Raw genomic sequence first — 23,448 nt, forward strand, 5'->3', positions numbered from 1 at the left:
CCGTTGAGACTCAGAGTGCCGCTGTTGGCCAATGCGGAGTCAGGGCTGGAGCTGGAGATCCACCGGAGCCTCCTGCAGTGCGATTGCTCCGTCACACAGCGCAGATCGCAGAGGAAACAGCAGAGAGACCTTCCCAGCCCGGCTGAGAAAAGGGAACTGCCATTAGAACACACAATACCGGAATGTTTATCCCTCTGCCGTGGATTCCTTTGCTCTGATGGGATTTGTAAACACCAGATGTAACCAAAACAAGGAAAGGAGAGAGCAAATCTGGCACAGACCGGGATGGAAATCAGGCTCCGAGAATCGAGCTGGGCAGTCACACGGCAAGTACTGTTGTTTCCCTTCTTATTGTCTTTGTTCTGCCGGGCGGTCTCGGAGCACTTTCGTTATTCCATACCTGAGGAAATGGCTAAAGGTTCCCTTGTGGGGAATCTCGCCAAGGATTTGGGATTAAATATCAGAGAATTGCAGCAGCGAAAGCTCCGTGTCAATTCGGAAAAGAAATACTTCAGTGTGAATGGGGAAAATGGCAACCTGTATGTGAATGGCAGGATAGACCGGGAGGAGATATGCCGGGAGACACCCGTTTGTGTCCTGACACTCGAAACTGTGGTGGAAAATCCTTTGAATGTGTTCCATGTGAATGTAGCGATCCAGGATATTAATGATAACGCGCCGCGGTTCAAGGCAAACCACATTGATTTAGAAGTTATTGAATCAGCACTGCCTGGTGCGCGGTTTCCACTAGAATCTGCGCAAGATCCAGACGTTGTGGTCAACTCAGTGCAGAGTTACCAACTCAGCAAGAACCCGCATTTTACCCTGGCTGTAAAGGAGAGCCCGGATGGAAATAAATACCCAGAATTAATGCTGGAAAAATCTTTGGATCGCGAAAAGCAAAACTCTCAACACTTGATCCTGACGGCCGTGGATGGGGGAGATCCAGTCAGATCCGGGACGGCTTATATTAGGATTAATGTCACTGACGCTAATGACAATCCCCCCGTATTTAGTGAGGAGATCTACAAAGTCAGTCTGAGGGAAAACCTACCACGGGGCTCCTTAGTGCTTCAGGTGAAAGCCGCGGATCAGGATGAAGGGTTATATGCCCAAATCACATACTCATTCAGCAACATACCAGATAATGCACGTACATTATTTTTTTTAGATCCTGAGGAAGGAAAAATTACAAATACACGGATTCTAGACTTTGAAGACACACATAAATACATGTTGGGCGTAGAAGCCAGGGACGGGGGTGGCCAATCCGCTCACTCGAAAGTTCAAATAGAAATTCTTGACGAAAACGACAATGCCCCGGAATTGACGTTTACATCCGTGTCCAGCCCGGTAGCTGAAGACTCAGTACCCGGGACAGTGATAGCTCTGATCAAAGTTCGTGACCAAGACACGGGAGAAAACGGAGAAGTCAGCTGTCACATCCAACACAATTTGCCTTTTAAAGTAGTGTTTTCGTCTAACAGTTACTACAAGCTCCTCACAGACAGCACCCTGGACAGGGAAAGGACCCCGGAGTACAATATCACAATCACAGCCACAGATAAAGGCTCTCCCCGACTCTCCACCCAGAAAGCCATCCTGTTGCAGATCTCGGATATCAATGACAACGCCCCTGTCTTTGAGAAACCTTCCTACACCGCCTATGTGCCAGAGAACAATCCCTCGGGGGCCTCTATTTTCGGTGTAAAAGCCTCAGACCGGGATCTGGACCGGAACGCTCGAGTCACTTACTCGATCCTGAGCAGCAACCTGGAGAAGCTGCCTCTCTCCTCCTACATCTCCATTAACTCCCAGACCGGAGCGATCTATGCGCAGCGCTCCTTCGACTACGAGCAATTCCGGGAGTTTGAGCTGCAAGTGAAGGCCCAAGACGGCGGGTCCCCACCTCTCAGCAGCAATGTCACCGTCAGGGTGTTTATTGTGGATCAGAATGATAACGCCCCTCGCATCCTGTACCCTTCGCTCGGAGCCGATGGCTCCGCCTTGTTCGAGATGGTGCCTCGCTCGGCCGAGGCAGGTTATCTGGTGACTAAGGTGGTGGCGGTGGATGCTGACTCAGGACACAATGCCTGGCTCTCCTACCACCTGCTCCAGGCCACGGACCCGTCGCTCTTCAGCATGGGGCTGCAGAGCGGGGAGATCCGGACAGCCCGCGCCTTTGCGGACAGAGATGCTGTGAAGCACAGGCTGGTCATCCTGGTGAAGGACAACGGGCAGCCGCCTCTGTCCGCCACAGTGACTCTCAACCTGGTGTTTGCCGAGAACTTCCAAGAGGCTCTTCCGGAAATGAGCGACCAATCGGGTGACTCGGCATCTCAGTCTGATTTACAGTTCTACTTGGTGCTGGCTTTAGCCCTGATCTCATTTTTGTTCCTCCTGGCAGTGACACTGGCCATTGTGATGAAATTGCGAAGGTCAGGAAATCCCAAATTGCTTCAGTGTTTTGGTCCTAACCCTTATCCAAAGACCGGCTCTGTGTTCCCACCAAGCTATGAAGATGGGTCTTTGCCTTACACCTACCAGCTGTGTTTGTCCTCAGATTTAAGGAGGAATAAATGTACCTTCCTGAAACCCAGTGCCCAGACGGCAGAGAATATTCTGTTCAGCGACAGCTCTGGGATGTCATTTCTGGGCAATGGATGTTTACAGGCTGAGTCGGAGACTACTGGGGAGGTGAGCTTCTTTTTTCACGCGTAATCTGATATTTTTACGTTTTAGGCAGTCATTTTGAAATACTGCCTTAATGTTTTTAGGTGTATCTCTTGCTTTTATCTCCATAGTGGTTGAGGTATCACATATATAAATGAATTTGTTTTCAGAACAAAAATCCCTGCATGACAGAGAAAGATTATCTCCGTTTATAGATGACGAAATGAGAGGCAAAGGATATAAGTGATTTGGGTATGTCACAGAGGAATTCTGCATTTGAATCTAAGATAAAACTCAATCTTCCCAATTCCCTATCCACTTCCTTAATTGCACATCCATTCTTACTTTCCAAATCAGAGCCTCTTTCGTCTCATTACAAAAGGTTTAACTGAAATAAGTACATTATGTGGAAATATTTATGCAACTTAGGTAAGATGTCTTCTTTGGAAGAAGCACAAAACTATTAAAGTCATCTAATTGTAATAAGCAAATTTTCTTTAATACTCTTCTGTATGCTTTTCTGAGCACCTCTTCTTTAAGATTTTAGGTGGTTGTTGTAATCATAAATAATGAAATATTTGACCGACTTCTCATCTTTTTCTTGAGACTTTTATAGGATGATATTGGGGTATGGTGTCATATAAAGATGTTATTGGCATATTTTTTGATTATTTTATTTCCTAGTGGTAGAGTCATGACATAATTATGCAGGTCAACTAAAACAAGTGATAAAAAAACCCCTCACAAAATGTCATAATGTATTCTGCATATGCCACACAATTTACATGGTGGAAATATTTTACAAATAGTTGGGAGATTTAAAAATGTTGTAGAGTATTTTTCTGTCTTTATCTGCTCTTGTCAAGCCAGGTTTTCTTGGGTACCGTGAATCCAAATATTCATAGATCATAGGGGCCATAACAATCCTTAAAATGCATTTCTGTACGTACACATGATATGTTCTGGAGGTGGCCCTCTTTGCACTTTCCAGAGCTAGGAGCAAGTGCTGAATTCAATGGACATGTTAAACACTTACTTTTCAATAGCGTAGATCTACTAATAGCCCTCCAGAATCTCGAGATATCGATCCTTAGAATTGTTCCTGGAGCATGACTAAATATTGACTATAATGGCTCTGGGGTTAATTTAAATATTTTAACGGGGGAGGAGCATATTCCACAACTGAGGGGAAGTAGGAAACATTTCCCTCTAATGCTTATATTTCAGAATACCTCATTTTTGAAGGACTCAGCAGTCTGGAAATCTTAGAAGTTAGAACATAAGAACATAGGTTGTCCTCAAAGGCACACAGTAGTGGTCAAAGTGCAATTGAAGTGTTCAAAGATGCATGCCAAATTGAAGAAACATGTGATCTTATTCATCTCATGGCTCTGTAATTTATCAAATGGATATTACTACTACATATGTGGTATCTACCTATGTATATGTGTATGTTGTGTGTATATATATACACACACGTGTTCCTTTCATATTTTGACTTCATGCATTATCGGCATATATATTCCTCTTGTGGTAGCATTAGCAAGGAAAATTAGACTAGATATTACAAAACTGAACTTGAAAGCTATCAGACTGGGAAATACACAGACTACAAATTGTTTTATAGTACCCATTTGACAAAGCCCACCCATAGATAACACTTGCAAATTTCATTTCATCTACTGATTTGGTAATGAATGTTATGAATTAAATGACGAATCTGGCCAAGTCAAAATATCTGAAATGTGAACAAAAGATTACTTAATGCTGCAGATGTATATATCAAATATAAGGTTACTAAACGAGGATATTGATATATAACATAGTAAGTGAGTGAAATTCTAAAAAAGTCACTTATATTTAAAAGCTACATATATACATTATAACTCCAGGGGAAATGGGAGTTATGTTTAATTCATATGCAGCAAGATTAAAATTACAAAAATATTATCAGTAAGTCTTTATAAGGAAAAAAAGTTTAGTCACTGACAACAATTTTGTGGATTTCCTGTGCATATATCACACTCATATTTACCTAATAAAAAGAACGCCGATTATTTTAAAAATTTAAGTGTCAAATATAAATACAAATCTACAAACTCCAGCACAGAGCTTCTGCAGTAATTGGTTGAGACTCTGAGCGCCGCTGTTCACCAATCAGGGAGAAGAAATGCGATGAGAGATCCAGCCAGCCCAGCACCGCTGTGAGATAGCACAGAACACAGAGATCAGACTCTCACTCAGCGGGTCTCTCCGGACCAAGCATTAATGGACGATACTGGCTGAAATAGGCTTATGATTTAACACCCGATATTTTCTGAAACATTTGGCAGACATTCCCTGGCGGAGAATCTGCGGCGTTTCCACATTACCATGGGAACTGCAGATGCACAAAGGCTCCGGGATTGCAAAGGGCGAGCCCTGTTCTGCATGATACTGGTTACCGTTTGGGAGGCAGTTTCTGGGCAGATTCGCTATTTTATTCCGGAGGAAATGAAGAAAGGGTCTTTTGTTGCGAACATCGCAAAGGATCTGGAGCTGGATGTAGAGCAGCTCTCAGACAGCGGAGTCCATATTGTTTCCGGAGGTAAGACTCAGTACTTTGCTTTAGATTTCAAGAGCGGCCATTTATACATCACGGAGAGAATAGACAGAGAGCAGATCTGTGGCCGGGTGGAGAAGTGTGTGTTAAACTGTGAGGTTATAGTGGAGGATAAAATGAAACTTTTTCCGGTCGAAGTAGAAATCACAGATATTAATGATAATCCTCCCAGCTTCCTGTCAGAAGAATTCGATTTAAAAATCAGTGAAACAGCAGCCCCAGGATCACGGTTTTCTGTGCGTCAGGCAGAGGACCCAGATATGGGACTAAATTCCATCCAGAGCTACCAACTCAGCAGTAACAGGCATTTCTTACTGGATGTAGAAACGCGATCTGATGGAATAAAATACGCTGAACTGGTGCTGGAAAAGTCTCTAGACCGGGAAGAACAAGCAGTTCACAAGCTAATCCTCACAGCCACTGACGGGGGAGATCCAGTCAGATCCGGCACTGCGCAAATCCGCGTAATTGTTCTCGATTCTAATGACAATGCCCCAGTTTTTAGCCAGCCTGTCTACAGAGTGAGCATTTGGGAAAACGTGCCTGAAGGTTCCCCGGTTGTCACAGTAAAAGCCACTGATCCGGATGAAGGAGTCAACAAAGAGGTGAAATACTCTTTCCAAAAAATCACAGACAAAGCTTCCCAAATGTTCCACTTGGACCCTAAAACTGGTGAAATAACAGTCGTGGGCAAACTGGACTTTGAGGAAGCTGCATTATATGAAATTGAGGTGCAAGCGCATGACGTGGGAGGTCTTTTCGACAAATCGAAAATTATAATCGTTGTTATCGATGTGAATGATAACGCTCCGAAAATCGCTCTCAGGTCTCTCATCAGCTCGATTCCCGAGGACTCTCCCACCGGGACTGTCATCGCCCTTTTAAATGTGCAAGATCCAGACTCAGGAGAGAACGGGGTGGTCACGTGCTCCACACTCGGCAACCTCCCCTTCCAGCTGAAGAAACCCTTCGAGAATTACTACAGTCTGGTGACAGACCGAGCCCTGGACAGGGAGCAGGAGGCAGCATACAACATCACGGTGACCGCCACGGACAATGGGACTCCTCCTCTTTCTACAGCCACCATGATCCAACTCCGGATTTTAGACAGGAACGACAACTGTCCTGTTTTCGATAAAACGTCCTACACCGGCTACGTCACGGAGAATAACCCGATAGGAGTCTCCGTTTTCTCCCTGAGGGCAAGTGACCCCGACTGGGGGGAGAACGCCAGAGTCACTTACTCCATTATTGAAGGAGACAGAAGCGAAGTGCCTTTGTCCTCTTCCATCTCCATTAACTCCGAGACTGGGGCTCTCTACGCTCTGCGCTCCTTCGATTACGAACAGTTCCGGGAGATTCGGTTCCAAGTGCAGGCTCAGGATGGGGGTTCCCCACCTCTCAGCAGTAATGTCTCCGTCACTCTCTTTATACTGGATCAGAATGACAACAGCCCGCACATCTTACACCCTTCCTTTCCCACCGATGGCTCCACGGGAGTGGAGTTGGCCCCTCGCTCCTCCGAGCCGGGTTACCTGGTCACTAAGGTGGTGGCGGTGGATGCAGACTCCGGGCAGAACGCCTGGCTCTCCTACCAGCTGCTGAAGGCGACAGAGCCGGGGCTCTTCTCTGTGGGACTCCACAGCGGCGAGATCAGGACAGCGCGCTCCTTTGTAGACAAAGATGCGCTCAAGCAAAGTCTGGTGGTTTTGGTGAAGGACAACGGGCAGCCCCCTCTCTCTGCCACGGCCACTGTCACGGTGGTGGTGGCTGACAGCATCCCCGAAATCCTCTCCGATTTAAGCAGCCTCTCAGCTCCTGCAGACCCCCAGTCCAGCCTCACCTTGTATTTGGTGATCGCTGTGGCTTCCGTTTCTTGCTTGTTCTTTACCTTTATCCTAGTGTTCCTGGCCCTGAGGCTCCGCAGGTGGCGAAACTAGCAGCTGTTTGACTCCTCGAGTGTGACTTTCAGTGGAGTTCCCGTCTCGCAGTTTGTGGGGATCGATGGAGTCAGAGCTTTTCTTCACTCCTACTCACATGAGGGTTCTCTAACCACGGACTGCGGAAAGAGCCAATTCAACTTTCCCAAATCAAACTATTCAAATACTCTGACCAGTCAGCAGACTTACGAGATAAAGAATCCTATTCTAATGACTGAAGAGTTATACATTAATAAAGGGGATCGGACCTGCGTTCAGGTGAGCTGATATTTTGGCGCTTTCTTATTTGTGTTTAGATATAAGGACTTTTGAATATATAGCAGTATTCTAAATTTATAGGCGAGTGAATGTTATATTCAGCATAATGCTCTTGGAATTAATTTGGAAGTGTTTTGGAAGCCATTGTAGTCTTTGGAGCATTTGGTCAGAACTTATAAGTTTTGTTTTGTGTCACTTTACGAGTTCTGATGAATAACGGATAACGGATTCTGTGATAACGGATGCTTTTCATTGCCTGAAATAATATAAAAGTGTTCGGGCATAATTTAAAAAAAAAAAGATTGGCAGAGAATATGAACGGTGTTGTAAAGCAGGGTGAATAGGTATCGACTTGGCTGTCAATATTATTTTAATTTGCAAACCAGCTTGCTTGAATTCCAACTTGATGTAATTGCAAACTATATGCATTCAAAATCCATAAAGAGGAAATTAACTTTATGTTATTCTGAGAGGTATTGGTGACTGCATCAATCATAATCCTCTTTGAGACTGGGTGTGAATACACCTTTCAAGTAACGTAGCTGTCAGGATGAGTTAATGGGAAGCCCCTCCCCTAAGACAAAAGGGGGTTGTGAACCCACCCGGGAATTTGGAGTGAGCGGGCGGAGGGCTGTTGCTGAGTAATGTTTGTGTGGGGGGTGCAGGAGAGGCATAACGCATAGGCACAAAACTGAGAGAGTGTTGGATCTGGTGTTGGCTATGAGTCTTGGGTCTGTACGCTGAGAAACTACTCCTTTTTTGGGGGGGGGTTCTCCTGTCTTTGGGGAAGAAGGTCTTTGTACATTCACTGTACATAAACAAGACTGCATCAAAGAAAATACCAGACTCCATCAACTTCTGCTTCCAGCTGGAATCTCCCCAGGGCCCAGAAATTTGACCAGCAGTTTGAGTGAAAAGCGGGCAACCGTTATATAGTATTTATTTAGGATGAAGATACTATTTGAACATTTTTTTCATTTATTGTAAAAATAGTAGTCTTGTGTCCTAGTTTGGCGCCCTGAGAAGTTGCCATATATGTGTGGCAGATTATACTAATGCTTTTAAACACAGCTAGTATTAGAAGAAATATTCTAACATTTCTTAGTCATGTTTATCGAGGAAGCGAGATGTTTTTCAACAGCACATGGATTAAAAATAATTTAAAAATGGCTAACTGGAATTTCCTTGGTGAGTGGACCTATAATTATAGATAACTTATCTGTCAGTGGTGTAGGGATATTTGACAGTATTATTTTATCTTTGCATCGTAGGGCAATTTTTAATATACGGATTTACTAGGACTGATTTTACCTTTCCAGAGATGCTTCCATTTTGGAACATTTCAGGGTATGTTTGGGAACCTTTTACTGTGCTTTTTAGGGCAGTTCTGTCGGAGAACTCTGCCTAGTATGTACTTATAGTACAATTTGAGAATGGAAACTTTCCTTTGTTGCTTTAGAAACACTCTGTGTATTGTGAGTGGACCGAATAGTTTGAAGGAAAAAGAGAAGCTAAAACGGACAATAAGACTCTAAAGCTAACTCAAAAAATGGCTCAGTTCAGAAGTTTACTTTGAGGGTTAGAGCCCGCGGCTACTCAAATGCGCTCATGTCACTCACGTGTTAAAAATGCTACACTCTGTCAAACACTAGTGGCTGTGTCTCGGGGGTATTAGTGACTGTGGTAGATGTGATTCTTTGAATAGAACTTGTGAATATTGGAAAGTTTTCCTGCCTATTCATATTCATATATACAGATATAAATACACTGAAAGAATCATTGTCACCACATACACACAAACGATACAGAAAACTCAGGAATGTCTGAGGTTTGCACGATTCATGGATGGCTACACACAAACATACGTACACACTATTTACAGTCGAGATTTTTACATCTCATCTGTGATTCACTTGTTTACCATTAAGAGAAATCATTTTACAACACTGTACACTTACAATACATTTTGAATAGAAAAAAATATCTCCCACGAGAGTCCTAGAGCTGCGTCGTCGCCCATAATAAAATCGTTGCTCTTGCAGTTCTCCCGTGGAGACTCAGAGTGCCGCTGTTGGCCAATACGGAGCCAGGGCTGGAGCTGGAGATCCATCCGAGCCTCCTGCAGTGCGCTTGCTCCGTCACACAGCGCAGATGGGAGAGGAAACGGCAGAGAGACCTTCCCAGTCCGGCAGGTGAAAGGGAACCGTCACAGGGCGCTCTGTACAGCGAAGAAGACAATCCGGACTCTATTTGCACTACGTGATCGCACATGTCTTCAACCTGAAGTGATTAATGAAAACAAAGAAGACAGCAAGAATAGAGCAAATCTGACAGGGACCGGGATGGAAATCAGGCGCCGAGAGCCGATCCGGGCAGTCACACGGCAAGTACTGTTGTTTCCTTTCTTACTGTCTTTGTTCTGCCGGTCGGTCTCGGAGCAGATCCGTTATTTGATTCCCGAGGAAATGGCGAAAGGTTCCCTTGTGGGTAATCTCGCCAAGGATTTGGGGCTGAGTGTGAGAGAACTGCCCAACCGGAAGCTCCGTGTTGTCTCTGTAGATAAAAAGCAACACTTCAGCGTGAATGAGGAAAGTGGCAAAGTCTATGTGAATGACAGGATAGACCGGGAGGAGATTTGCGGGACATCTCAACTCTGCATCATAAATTTCGAAACTGTGCTGGAAAATCCCTTGAACATTTTCCACATAAATGTCGCGATCCAGGACATTAACGATAACGCCCCGCGTTTCTTAAAAGATAATATCAAACTAGAGATGAGTGAATCTACTTTACCAGGTGCCCGCTTCCTCCTGGGAAATGCTGAAGACCCTGACGTTGGGGTGAATTCTCTGCAGAGTTATCAGCTGAGCCCCAATCAGGATTTCATCCTGGAAGTCAAAGAGAGCCGGGATGGCAATAAATATGCAGATTTAGTGCTGCAGAAACCCCTGGACCGGGAAAGCCAGCGCAGCCTTCACTTGATCCTCACGGCTGTGGATGGGGGAGAGCCGCGGAGAACTGGGACCGCCCAGATATGGATTAATGTCGCCGACGCTAATGACAACCCCCCCATCTTCACTCAGGAGCTCTACAAAGTCAGCCTGAGGGAAAATGCACCGACGGGCTCCTTAGTGCTTCAGGTTAAAGCCACCGACAATGATGAAGGTTCCTATGCTCAGATCAGCTACGTCTTCAGCCACATTCCAGAAAAGGCCCGTCCGAAATTCAGTCTGGACCCAGAAACCGGGAGAATCACCGTAAAGGAGCCCTTGGACTTTGAGGAGACACGTGACTACACCCTGGTGGTAGAAGCAAAGGATGGAGGCGGACTAGTGACACACTGCGAAGTGAAGATCGAGGTTCTTGATGAGAACGACAATGCCCCCGAAATGACACTCACATCCATGTCCAATCCAATCCCAGAAGACTCACTTGCTGGGACGGTGATAGCTCTGATCAATGTTAAGGATGAAGATTCTGAAGATAATGGAAAGGCCTCCTGCCATTTGCAGGATGATTCGCCTTTTAAGATAATATCGTCTGCCAATAATTATTACAAAATTGTCACAGACAGCACCCTGGACAGGGAAAGGACCCCCGAGTACAATATCACAATCACAGCTGTAGACAAAGGCTCTCCCCCACTCTCCACCCAGAAAAGCATCCTGTTGCAGATCTCGGATATCAATGACAACGCCCCTGTCTTTGAGAAAGCTTCTTACACCGCCTATGTGCCAGAGAACAGTCCCTCAGGGGCCTCTATTTTCAGTGTAAAAGCCTCAGACCGGGATCTGGACCGGAACGCCGGAGTCACTTACTCCATCCTGAGCAGCAACCTCGAAGAGGTGCCTCTCTCCTCCTACATCTCCATTAACTCCCAGACCGGAGCGATCTATGCGCAGCGCTCCTTCGACTACGAGCAATTCCGGGAGTTTGAGCTGCAAGTGAAGGCCCAAGACGGCGGGTCCCCGCCTCTCAGCAGCAATGTCACCGTCAGGGTGTTTATTGTGGATCAGAATGATAATGCCCCTCGCATCCTGTACCCTTCGCTCGGAGCCGATGGCTCCGCCTTGTTCGAGATGGTGCCTCGCTCGGCCGAGGCAGGTTATCTGGTGACTAAGGTGGTGGCGGTGGATGCTGACTCAGGACACAATGCCTGGCTCTCCTACCATCTGCTCCAGGCCACGGACCAGTCGCTCTTCAGCATGGGGCTGCAGAGCGGGGAAATCCGGACAGCCCGCGCCTTTGCGGACAGAGATGCTGTGAAGCACAGGCTGGTCACCCTGGTGAAGGACAACGGGCAGCCGCCTCTGTCCGCCACAGTGACTCTCAGCCTGGTGTTTGCCGAGAACTTCCAAGAGGCTCTTCCGGAAATGAGCGACCAATCGAGTGACTCGGCCTCTCAGTCTGATTTACAGTTCTACTTGGTGCTGGCTTTAGCCCTGATCTCATTTTTCTTCCTCCTGACCGTTACACTCGTTATTGTGATGAAATTGCGAAGTTCAAGGAAACCTAAATTACTTCAATGTTTTGGTCCTGACTCTTATTCAGCGGCTAGCCATAGGTTCCCACTGAACTATGATGATGGAACTTTGCCTTATTCATATCAGCTGTGTTTATCCTCGGATTGCAAGAAGAATCCTAATGTCCAGATAGCAGAGAATATTCTGTGTAGTGACAGCTCAGGGATGCTATTTCTGGGCAATGGAAGTAGCATCTTACATACTCAGAAGGAGACTGCTGGGGAGGTAAGTTTCCAATTTCATACTCATCTTTGTTTGCAGATTTTTAAAGTATATGTTTACCTCTTTAAGGAGTGTAGGAGGTCATTGTGAAATTGAACGTGAGTAATTTTTCGGCTATTATGTTGTACACATCACTGGAGTCTCTGAAACAGGAATTAATCATAGAACAATAAAAATATAAAAATGTAAGACTGGCAGGGACCTCCCAGCCCTCTCTACCGAGTCAGGACCAAGAAAACCTATACCATCCATAACAGGTGTCAAGCTGTCCTGCAATGAATCAAGAGCCTGGACAGACTGTTAGGAAACAGGGCACAACTCCCCGCTCCTACCCATTGGCTGTGAATTCTATATATAGTTTTCACCAACCAATTATCCAATTAACCAAGTGTAAACTCCTTAAGTACTTTAACAGCATTAACATGTAGTCACAGATAGTCCCCTTGGATACTCCAGTCGGTCTCACCACCAAGGTAAGCTTGCCCTTGTGATAAATGGTCCCTTCCACCAAAGATCAGAGCAATAGTCAGGTTACTCCCAGTCCCAAAGGATTAGTCACTTACCCCAGGTCCATTGCACTAGAGGTCTCACATCAAAGACAAGGCTAGTAGCCAAATCTATAATAAAGTATCTAAGCATTTATTAACTAGGAAATGATTAAAACAGCTAAACATACACACTTAAATGAGTTATAGTCTTAAATTTCAAAAGGTAGTAGATTAGAAGCTTCTCTAATAAGCAAGTTCTATGTGTTCCTTGGGTCTAACACTGGCTAAGCACTTGGGATCTTTTGCTTATGTTTCTTAATCCTGGCCCCTTAGAGTTTAATTAGCATAAATACACAGTTCCTCCTTGCTAGGGCTTCTGATTCCTTCCTCTCTTCTGCTTCAGCTTGCAAACTTAACTGTTGGGAGGAATTCATGTGCAGGTTTCCTACTCATGGGGTACGGGGGAAGAGTAATAAACAGAGTCTTTTGTCTTCTGATGTTCCACAATAGTTGTTCTGGTGTTGATGGGCCTTCTTTGCCAGGCAGGACATAACATCTTTTGTTGGAGGCTAGTATTTAACACGAGTTAATGTTTCTGTCCTGTCTGGTGATTTACAGAGGCTTATAATACAAATGCTTAAATATTACCTTACAATGTTGGATACAGATTTTATAAGTGAGATTAATGCACGCAGAAACTTACAAGCATTCAATAAATTCTAAACACTAAGCACATTTTTATAATTCTGATACCTGTTTTAATAATACTAACACTCAGGTGAACTATACTGATTCCAGCTACCTGTTTGTCAATATTCAAATGAGGCATGGGGACCTTGGCAGAAGTTGGCACCTAGTTTGCCAGCATCACAACAGGTGTTTGTCCAACCCCTTTCTTTAAAACCTCCAATGATGGGGATTCCACAACCTCCCTTGGAAGCCTAGTCAAGTGTTTTGCTGCCCTTATAGTTAGAAAGGTTTTCCTAGTCTAACCTAAATCTCCCTTACTGCAGATTAAGCCAATTACTTCTTGTCCTTCAGTGGACATAGAGAACTACTGATCACCATCCTCTTTACAACACCCTTAACATATCTGAAAACTGTTATCAGGTCCCCTTTCAGTCTTCTTTTCACAAGACTAAATATGCCCAGTTTGTTTAACCTTTCTGCATAGGTCAGGTTTTCTAAACATTTGATCATTTTTGTTGCTCTCCTCTGGACTCTCTGCAGTTTGTCCACATCTTTCCCAAAGTGTGGTGTCCAGAATTGGACACAGCACCGCAGCTGAAACCTCAACAGTGCTGAATACAGGGGGACAATTATCTCCTATGTCTTACATATCACACTCCTCTTAATACACCCCAGAATGTTATTAGCCTTTTTCACAACTGCATCACACTGTTAATTCATATTCAATTTGCAATCTGCTATAATCCCATGATCCTTTTCAGCAGTACTACTATCTAGCCAGTTATTCCCCATTTTGTAGCTGTGCATTTGATTTTTTCCCTCCTAAGTACTTTGCACTTGTCTTTATTGAATTTCATTTTGTTGAATTCAGACCAATTCTCCAGTTTGTAGAGGTCATTTTGAATTATAATCCGGTATTCCAAAGTGCTTGCAAGCCCTCCCATCTTGGTGTCATCAACAAATTTTATAAGCATACTCTCCACTCCATTATGAAAGTCATAAATGAAAATATTGAATAATATTGGACCCAGGACTGACCACTGCAGAACCTCATTAAATACATCCTCCCAGTTTGTGAATTAACCATTGATAACTACTCTTTGAATAAGGTCTTTCAACCAGTTGTGAACTCATCTTATACAAATTTCATCTAGACTGCATTTCCCCAGTATGCTTATGAGAATGTCATGTGGGACTGTGTCAGAAACCTTACTAAAATCAATATATATTATATCTACTGCTTCCGTCCAATCCCCAACGCCAGTAACCCTGTCAAAGAAGGCAAATAGTTTGGTTAGCATGTTTTGTTCTTGACAAATCCATGCTGGCTATTCTTTATAATTCTGTTGTCCTCTAGAACCTTAGAAAATGATTGTTTAATAATTAGTTTCAGTATCTTATAATTCAGTATCACTAATTAGTTTCAGTATTGTTTAGTAATTAGTTTTAGTATCTATCTTAGTATTGAAATTAGGCTGACAGGTCTATAATTCCTCAGGTTCATCTTTTTCCTCTTTTAAAAGACAGATACTATGTTTGCCCTTTTCCAGTCCTCTGGGACCTCATCTGTCCCCTAGGAGTTCGCAAAGAAAATGGCTAACAGTTCTGAGATTGCTTCGCCTAGTTTCTTAAGTACTGTAAGATGAATTTTGTCAGGCCCTACCAACTTATTTAAACATTATTTAACCTGCTCTTTCCCTATTGTGGCTTGTGTTCCTTCTGTATCGCTGCCTGCAGTGACTCAAGAGAGTAAGTACCAAAGTCAGGCCAGACTGTTAGGAACCATGGAACAAACCCCAAATTGGTTGTGAGTTCTATACTTAGATTTTGCTAAACAAATATCAAGTGTAAACGCCTTAGGCACTATGACAGCCTTAACATGGAGTCACAGATAGTCCCCTTATTACTAGTCTGTCTCACCACCACCATGAGCTTACCTTTTTAATAGATAGTACCTGACATCAAGAATCACAGCAATATTCAGGTTACTCCCTGTCCCAAAGGACCAGTCATTTACCCCAGGTCAGTTGCACTTTAGATATCACACTAAAGACAATGCTTCTGTCCAATTCTATAATAAACTTTATAAAGATTTATTAAATAGGAAAAGAAAATCCAAGATTTATTTAAAAGGTTAAAGCAGGTAATCATAGAAACACAAATGAGATGCAGTCTTCATTTTCAAAAGCTAATTGAAGCTTCCATAATAAGTAAGCAGTATATGTCCTTTAGGGTAACCCAAGCAAAGCAGCTGGGGATCTCTTGCTTATGCCTAGAAACACTTTGCACCCAGAGTTCAAGCAGCATAGAGATAAAGTTCTTTTTATTCCCCTACTGGCATGTACTCTCAGCTGCAAGCTCAGCTGGTGGGAGGGTGCTATGGAATACACCCCTGTATTCACACCCTACACATTATTGTAATAATCTTTGTACAACATATGCCTTGAAAGGTTTCATATGAAAACTCATAATTTGCTGGTCAGTAATGTACTGGTAAAATATGTATGGCAACATTGCATGTGAAAGTATAAAATTCCCCAGTATGATGTTATGAACACGTGTTCTACAGCCCTGCCCAAGCAGAAATCAGGTCTGTCCTAAAGAAAGGAAGGAATGTGTGCTTGCCTTATTTGCATTTAAGCAGCAAACAGAGTCATCAAGCAGGGAGGGAAAACAAAGGAAGTTCAAACAGGTGGAAAAAACCAGCATGGAATATTCTTCCACATGTACTCTTTGTCTCCTGGGTCTCAGCTGGAAATATTTTTCAAGGGGTGGGGGGACTGAAATTATAAAAAGAAGGGACAAACTGCCCAAGGGATCCCTCTTTCTCTCCCTGCCCACATCATTCTCAGCACTTGAGAAGACAAAAGGAAACAGCCATTGGACTCTGGGGGAGGGGTCCTGACCTTGGTCAGTAATCTGCTGGAGCATGTGGTGAGAAAGTGTGCTTTGCTACTAAGATAGTTTCTTAAGTAGATACTAGTAAGCTTTTTATCTTTGTTTTTCTTGTAACCATTTCTGACTTTGATGCTGCAATACTTGTTCTCACTTAAAATCCATCTTTTTATAGTTAATAAATTTGTTTTACTGTTTTATCTAATCCAATGTGTTGAAATAGAAGTGTCTGGGTAACTCCCTTTAAGATAATAAGATTGCGTACTATTTCCTTAAAGGAAGTATGAATTTAATATATTTGTACTGTCCAGAAAAGGGCTAGGCAGTATAGGACATACATTACTGGGGGAAGATCTGGGACTGGGGGTGTGTTATGGTCATCCTACAGTATAGCCAAGGCTGGCGAGAGCCAGGGTGTACCTGGCAGGCTGCAATTACACACAGACCTTCAGGGTGTGGCTTACATCCTGGAAGGCTGTTTGTGAGTGGCCCAGGTGGGAGCTACTACAGCAAGGCACTGTAAGGCACCCACAATTGCAGGGAAGGGGTGACACAGCCCCCCACCAGTCTGGATTGTGCCCCAATATGACACAGAGGGGTCTGCTTGCATGATTCATTTTCATAGGAAGAAGGACAGAACAACAACAGTCTTTTGTCCTCTTGTTGATGAAATATAGGGAAATTCCAGGTGCAAGGATCCACAATATTCCATCTGGTATCGATGGACCTTTCCTTCTGGGAAGGGCATAACACCTTCAGTTGAATATCAGCCCTTCAGACTAGATGATGTCTCTCTCCTGTGTGGTGATTTACACAGTCACAGAGGCTCACACTACAGCCACTCAAAGATTACCTTACAATATGGGTTACAGATGTTATAAATGAGATTAATACATGCAGTAACTCACAAGCATTCAATAAAGCCTAAACATGTTCTTGTAATTCTAACATCTGTTTTAACAATACTAACACATAGGTGATCCAGATTGATTTTAGGTATGTATTTTTCAGTATTTAATTGAGACCTGGGGACCTTAGCATGAGCAGGCACTTGCTCTTTCAGCATCACACTTTCTTTCTTGTTAATATTCATTGTATTAATTATCTGATCACTGTGAGACTACCTCTGAGTCTGTTTTCCCTGACAGTGCCACTGACCACTTGGTAAGGCAACTCCCATCTTTTCATGTGGTGTATATTTATAGCTGACTACTTTTTTTCACTCCATGCATCTGATGAAGTGGGTTATAGCCCACAAAAGCTTATGCCCAAATAAATGTGCTAGTCTCTAAGGTGCTACAAGGACTCCTCATTGTTTTTACCTAATACACAGTCATCATTCCTAAATACTCATAGTCTTATACTTCTGTAATCCTACAATTTAAGTCTATTTAGCTTACATTGATTATATATGAAATGAGAAATAGCACAATGATAAATGGGTGATAAAATGAACTAATTGGCTGCAGTTTTAAGAGAACTGTCCATGATGATGCCAAGATCTCTTTCTTGAATGGTAAAAACTAATTTAGGCCCCATCATTTTGTATGTATAGTAGGGATTATTTTTTCCAATGTGCATTACTTTGCATTTATCAACATTGATTTTAATCTGCCATTTTGTTGCCCCATCACTCAGTTTTATGAGATCCATTTGTAGCTCTTCATAGTCAGCTTTGGATTTAACTGTCTTTAGGAATTTTGTAGCCTCTGCAAATGGTTTACCCCCTTTTCCAAATAATTTATGAATATGTTGAACAGCACTGGTCCCAGTACAGATTCTTGGAAGACCCCACTATTTACTTCTCTGCATTCTGAAAACTGACCTTTATTTCTACCCTTTATTTCCTATCTTTTAACCAGTTGCTGAGCCAAGAGAGGGCCTTTCCTCTTATCCAAGACTGCTTATTTTGCTTAAGAGTCTTTGGTGTGGGACTCTGTCAAAGGCTTTTTAAAAGTCCAAGTAGGCTATATCAGCTGTATGGTGCTTGTCCACATGTTTGTTGACACCTTTAAATAATTAGAATAGATAGGTGAGGCATAATTTCCCCTTACAAAAGCCCTTTTGACTCTTCCCAAATCTATCATGTTCATCTATGTGCCTGATAATTCTGTTCTTTACTATAGTTTTAATCAATTTTTTTAAAGTTCAAAAGGAACCCAGTTAGTCATTATAAATACAAATATATAAAGAGATTATTATTATTCCACCAGTTTCTCACCTCTTACATATCACCTATATAACATGAAGTTATGTTCTGATATGAAGGTTTTATCTGCATAAATTTGTGATGGCCACTTTACTCAACTGCACCAAGGCCATTAGAGAGTTAAGTGTGTCATTCCAAAGAAGTGATGACAAAACCATTAAAACACCTCTTCCTGTAACTGTCCATGCCACATGTCTTATAAGGGGAAAATCTGTAGTACAAATATTTTAGAGAGTTTAAAACAGTTTGCTTGGCCTTTTCTCTCTCTCTCTCTCTTTACCTGCCTCTGTCAAGCCAGACTCCCTTAGTTACCATGAGTCCAAATGTTCAGTGGTCATGTGATGCCTTAAACATTTAGATAATATCTTTTAAAAAGTCTTTGTATATAAATGTGAATATGTAATATTTTAAGGGCTAGTTTCCCTACTCTTTCCAAAACGAGAAGCAAGTACTGAGTACCACTGGAATGTTATGACTCCTTTTCTGCAGCACAGACAGTGCTCCTATTTCTTGCAATTCAAGATATGGGCTTTTCAAAGTAGCACTGGTGTATGACTGACTATTGACTACCATGGGTCTAGGCTCCCTGTTTTAATTTTATTTTTGTGGACGATAAAGGCATATACCACTGTAGAGGGGGAAAGGAAATATTTATTTGCCTGTTTGATAGTTTAAAATACTGTTTTTAAGCTTCTCCTAGGTTTATAATATTAAACACTACCCTGGAAGAGGTGTATTAGTGGTCAGAGCGTTCAAAGGTGTATAACCAACGATAAAATTAGGTGATTTTCCTCACCATCTGTGTCTGCAATTGATCACATTGTATGACTACTACCTGTGTGTTGTGTTTATATGATTTGATATTTGAAATGTGTGCATTATAGGAATATATATATACTTCTTAAAATAGCATTCTTTTAGCACCATTTCCAATAACCTCCCATTGTCTTAAATATTATAAAACTCAATATGAAAATTGCCAGATTGGAAAAAATTATTGTATATCACAGAATAGATATAGCCAACTCATACACAGCGCTCCTGATTCGTTTATTAATATTTGATCCATAGTGCAGTAACTGAATATATTGGCTTGAACGACAAAAATGAACAAGTCAAATATAGAAAAAAATTGAAATACATCTAGTGATGTAAAAATCAGAAATAAGATTACTACAAGGATGTTAGCATTCAGCAATTGCACAACGCACCACCAAGGTCGAATGCAGAAAGGCGAATCAGATTGGAGAAACATATCCATATACACTTACAATATGCATAACTCTGGACAACGCTATGTATGTGTAGTTCATAATCAATCATGGTAAATTTAAACAAAATTTTAATCACTAAATCCTTATAACTAATAAAGTCAGATTCAGTACAACAAAAATGCTTATTCCTTGTGTGTACCTCAGGCGAACACATACATATTAATGAGAAAACAGAATATTTACAGTGTTAACCATCCAGTGAAAAAGCGGTCAAAAATTCCACCAAGGAGATTCTGCAGTTATTGGTTGAGACTCTGAGCGCCGCTGTTGACCAGTAAGGGAGAGGAACGCGACGAGAGATCCAGCCAGCCCAGCACTGTTGTTACACAGCACTGAACACTGACAGAGCAGAAGCACATTCAACGGGTCTGGATTGAACATTGCAAAGGCAGATATTCGCTAAAACTGATTCTGGTTTAACAATCAACGTTGCCGGAACCAGGGGGTCCAAATACAGAATCAAGACACGTTTCTTGACATAGAGGCGTGTCCACATCAGCATGGGATTAGCAGAAACTCAAAAACTCCGGCACTGCAAAGGGCGAGCCCTGTTCTGCTTTATGCTGGTTACCGTTTGGGAAGCGGTTTCTGGGCAGACTCGCTACTCGATTCCCGAGGAAATGCAGAAAGGCTCCACTGTGGGGAATATCGCAAAGGATCTGGGGCTGGATATAAAGGAGCTCTCAGACCTCGGAGTCCGCGTTGTATCAAAAGGTAGGACGCAATATTTTGCTTTGAATGTTAACAGCGGCCATTTAATCACAACGGAAAGAATAGACAGAGAACAGATCTGTGGCCGGATGGAGAAGTGTCTGTTAACTTTTGAGATTATTGTTGAAGAAAAAATGAAGCTTTATAGAGTTGAAGTTGAAATCACAGATATTAATGACAATGCTCCCAACTTCCAGGCGGAAGAATCGGAAGTAAAAATCAGCGAGACAACAGCACCGGGATCTCGGTTTCCCCTGCAGGAGGCGCAAGACCCAGATTTAGGGATAAATTCTCTGCAGAGCTACCACCTCAGCAGTAATAGGCATTTCTCTCTGGATGTGCAAACTGGATCAGATGGAGTTAAATATGCAGAACTGGTGTTGGAAAAGTCTCTGGACCGCGAAGAACAAGCTGTTCATGATCTAATCCTCACAGCCACTGACGGGGGAGATCCAGTCACGTCCGGCACTGCGCAAATCCGCGTCATTGTTCACGATGTTAATGACAATGCACCAGTTTTCAGTCAGTCTGTCTATAAGGTTAATGTTTTAGAAAATATGCCTGCGGGGTCCACGATGGTGACAGTGAAAGCGACTGATCCGGATGAAGGGATACACCAAGAGGTAAAATACTCAATCAGAAAGATAACTAATAAACCTTCACAGATATTCCACTTGGATTCATGGACGGGAGAATTAACAGTCGTGGGGAACTTGGACTTTGAAGAAGCTGCGTTGTATGAAATTGAAGTTCAAGCTCATGACGGGGGAGGCCTTTTTGACAGATCCAAAATTGTGATAGTTGTTAGCGATGTGAATGACAACGCTCCAGAATTAACAATCACATCTCTCGTCAGCTCGATCCCCGAGGACTCTCCCCCGGGGACTGTAATCGCCCTTTTAAATGTGCAAGATCCAGACTCAGGAGAGAACGGGGAGGTCACGTGCTCCACACCTAGCAACCTCCCCTTCCAGCTGAAGAAACCCTTCGAGAATTACTACAGTCTGGTGACAGACCGAGCCCTGGACAGGGAGCAGGTGGCAGCATACAACGTCACAGTGACCGCCACAGACAATGGGACTCCTCCTCTTTCTACAGCCATCACGATCCCACTCCGGATTTTAGACACGAACGACAACTATCCCCTCTTCGATAAAACATCCTACACCGGCTACGTCATGGAGAATAACCCGATAGGAGCCTCCCTTTTCTGCCTGACGGCGCATGACTACGACTCGGAGGACAACTCCCGAATCACTTACTCCATTACTGGAACTCAGATCCAGGAAGCTCCGCTCTCCTCCTCCATCTCCATTAACTCCGAGACTGGTGCTCTCTACGCTCTGCGCTCCTTCGATTATGAACAGTTCCGGGAGATTCGGTTCCAAGTGCAGGCTCAGGATGGGGGTTCCCCACCTCTCAGCAGTAATGTCTCCGTCACTCTCTTTATACTGGATCAGAATGACAACAGCCCGCACATCTTACACCCCTCCTTTCCCACCGATGGCTCCACGGGAGTGGAGTTGGCCCCTCGCTCCTCCGAGCCGGGTTACCTGGTCACTAAGGTGGTGGCGGTGGATGCAGACTCCGGGCAGAACGCCTGGCTCTCCTACCAGCTGCTGAAGGCTACAGAGCCGGGGCTCTTCTCTGTGGGACTCCACAGCGGTGAGATCAGGACAGCGCGCTCCTTTGCAGACAAAGATGCGCTCAAGCAAAGCCTGGTGGTTTTAGTGAAGGACAAGGGGCAGCCCCCTCTCTCTGCCACGGCCACTGTCACGGTGGTGGTGGCTGACAGCATCTCCGAAATCCTCTCCGATTTAAGCAGCCTCTCAGCTCCTGCAGACCCCCAGTCCAGCCTCACCTTGTATTTGGTGATAGCTGTGGCTTCCGTTTCTTGCTTGTTCTTTACCTTTATCATAGTATTACTGGCCCTGAGGCTCCGCAGGTGGAGAAGCTCGCAACTGTTTGACTCCTCGAGTGTGACTTTCAGTGGAGTTCCCGTCTCGCAGTTTGTGGGGATCGATGGAGTCAGAGCTTTTCTTCACTCCTACTCACATGAGGGTTCTCTAACCACGGGCTCCAGAAAGAGCCAATTCAACTTTCCCAAATCAAACTATGAAAATAATCTGACTAGTCAGTACGCTTATGAGATAAAAGATCCTATTCTAATTACTGAAGAGTTAGCCAATAACAGGGATCAGACGTCCATTCAGGTCAGTTAATATCTGGTTAACCTTGTGATTTATATTTGTAAATGTAGCTAGCTGTTAATCACTACAGAATTACTGAGTGCATCAAGTATTTGGGGGCCTGTATTAGAGAGAATGCTGGGGGGGGGGAGATTATCGGTGATACTAGATGTTTTCCTTTTAAAGCTTTGATCATCCGAACCAGCATGATACTATATAAGTTACCTTACTTGAGATATTACAAAGTAAGGACATTTTCCTATATTTTTAGAAACATAGATTTTCAGAGAGAATAAGAATGTTACTGAAGGGCAAAATGTTTCAGTGACAGCACAGTTCTCAATATTAACTTATTTTTATAAACCAGTGTATTTAACTCCAAATATGATTTCATCTGACTTTCCGTATTGTAAAGGAAATGCATAATCATGAAACTAAAATTATGTAAGTATTTGATTAAGAAGAAGAGACTATTTAGACATTCTTTTAAATTTCCTGCAATAATAATGTTCTTTTGTCTTGTAAATGAGCCTTGAGAATTTGAGAGAAATTCATGACACATTACAGTCATGAGTTTTTATAGCATGTAGTTAGCATTACAGAAAAGATTCTGTGCGCGGTGTTGTAGCCGAGTTGGTTCCAGTATATTGTCTTTTATTGGACCAACTTCTGTTGGTGAAAAAGACAAGCTTTCGAGATTACACCGAGCTCTTCTCGGTAAACTCGAAACCGTGTCGCATTCTCCAACAGAAGTTGGTGCAATAAAAGAAAAGA

At 43.2% G+C, this 23,448-nt stretch overlaps 2 protein-coding genes across 27 annotated transcripts in view; both read left to right on the forward strand.

The window, feature by feature from the left end:
• Positions 1-23,448, forward strand: part of LOC140915802 (protocadherin gamma-C5-like) — a 384,766-nt gene that overhangs the window by 271,079 nt on the left and 90,239 nt on the right. The window contains exon 1 of one of the 26 annotated variants that reach the window (XM_073356134.1): positions 98-2,697. The exons of 23 other annotated variants lie outside the window; for them this stretch is intronic. In XM_073356134.1, the coding sequence (XP_073212235.1) occupies positions 286-2,697 (2,412 nt within the window). In that variant the 5' untranslated portion in view covers positions 98-285. Of the gene's footprint in view, positions 1-97; positions 2,698-9,632; positions 12,222-20,104; positions 22,699-23,448 lie in introns of those variants that run through there. 2 more of the 26 variants (XM_073356137.1, XM_073356123.1) reach the window with 2 other exon arrangements.
• Positions 5,093-7,448, forward strand: LOC140916527 (protocadherin gamma-A12-like). The gene has a single exon (XM_073358183.1). It carries the CDS (start codon positions 5,104-5,106, stop codon positions 7,213-7,215), a length of 2,112 nt encoding a protein of 703 aa, XP_073214284.1. The 5' UTR covers positions 5,093-5,103; the 3' UTR covers positions 7,216-7,448.

The sequence above is a fragment of the Lepidochelys kempii genome, chromosome 8, assembly GCF_965140265.1.
Source record: "Lepidochelys kempii isolate rLepKem1 chromosome 8, rLepKem1.hap2, whole genome shotgun sequence".
In the NCBI taxonomy this organism is placed as follows: Eukaryota; Metazoa; Chordata; order Testudines; family Cheloniidae; genus Lepidochelys; species Lepidochelys kempii.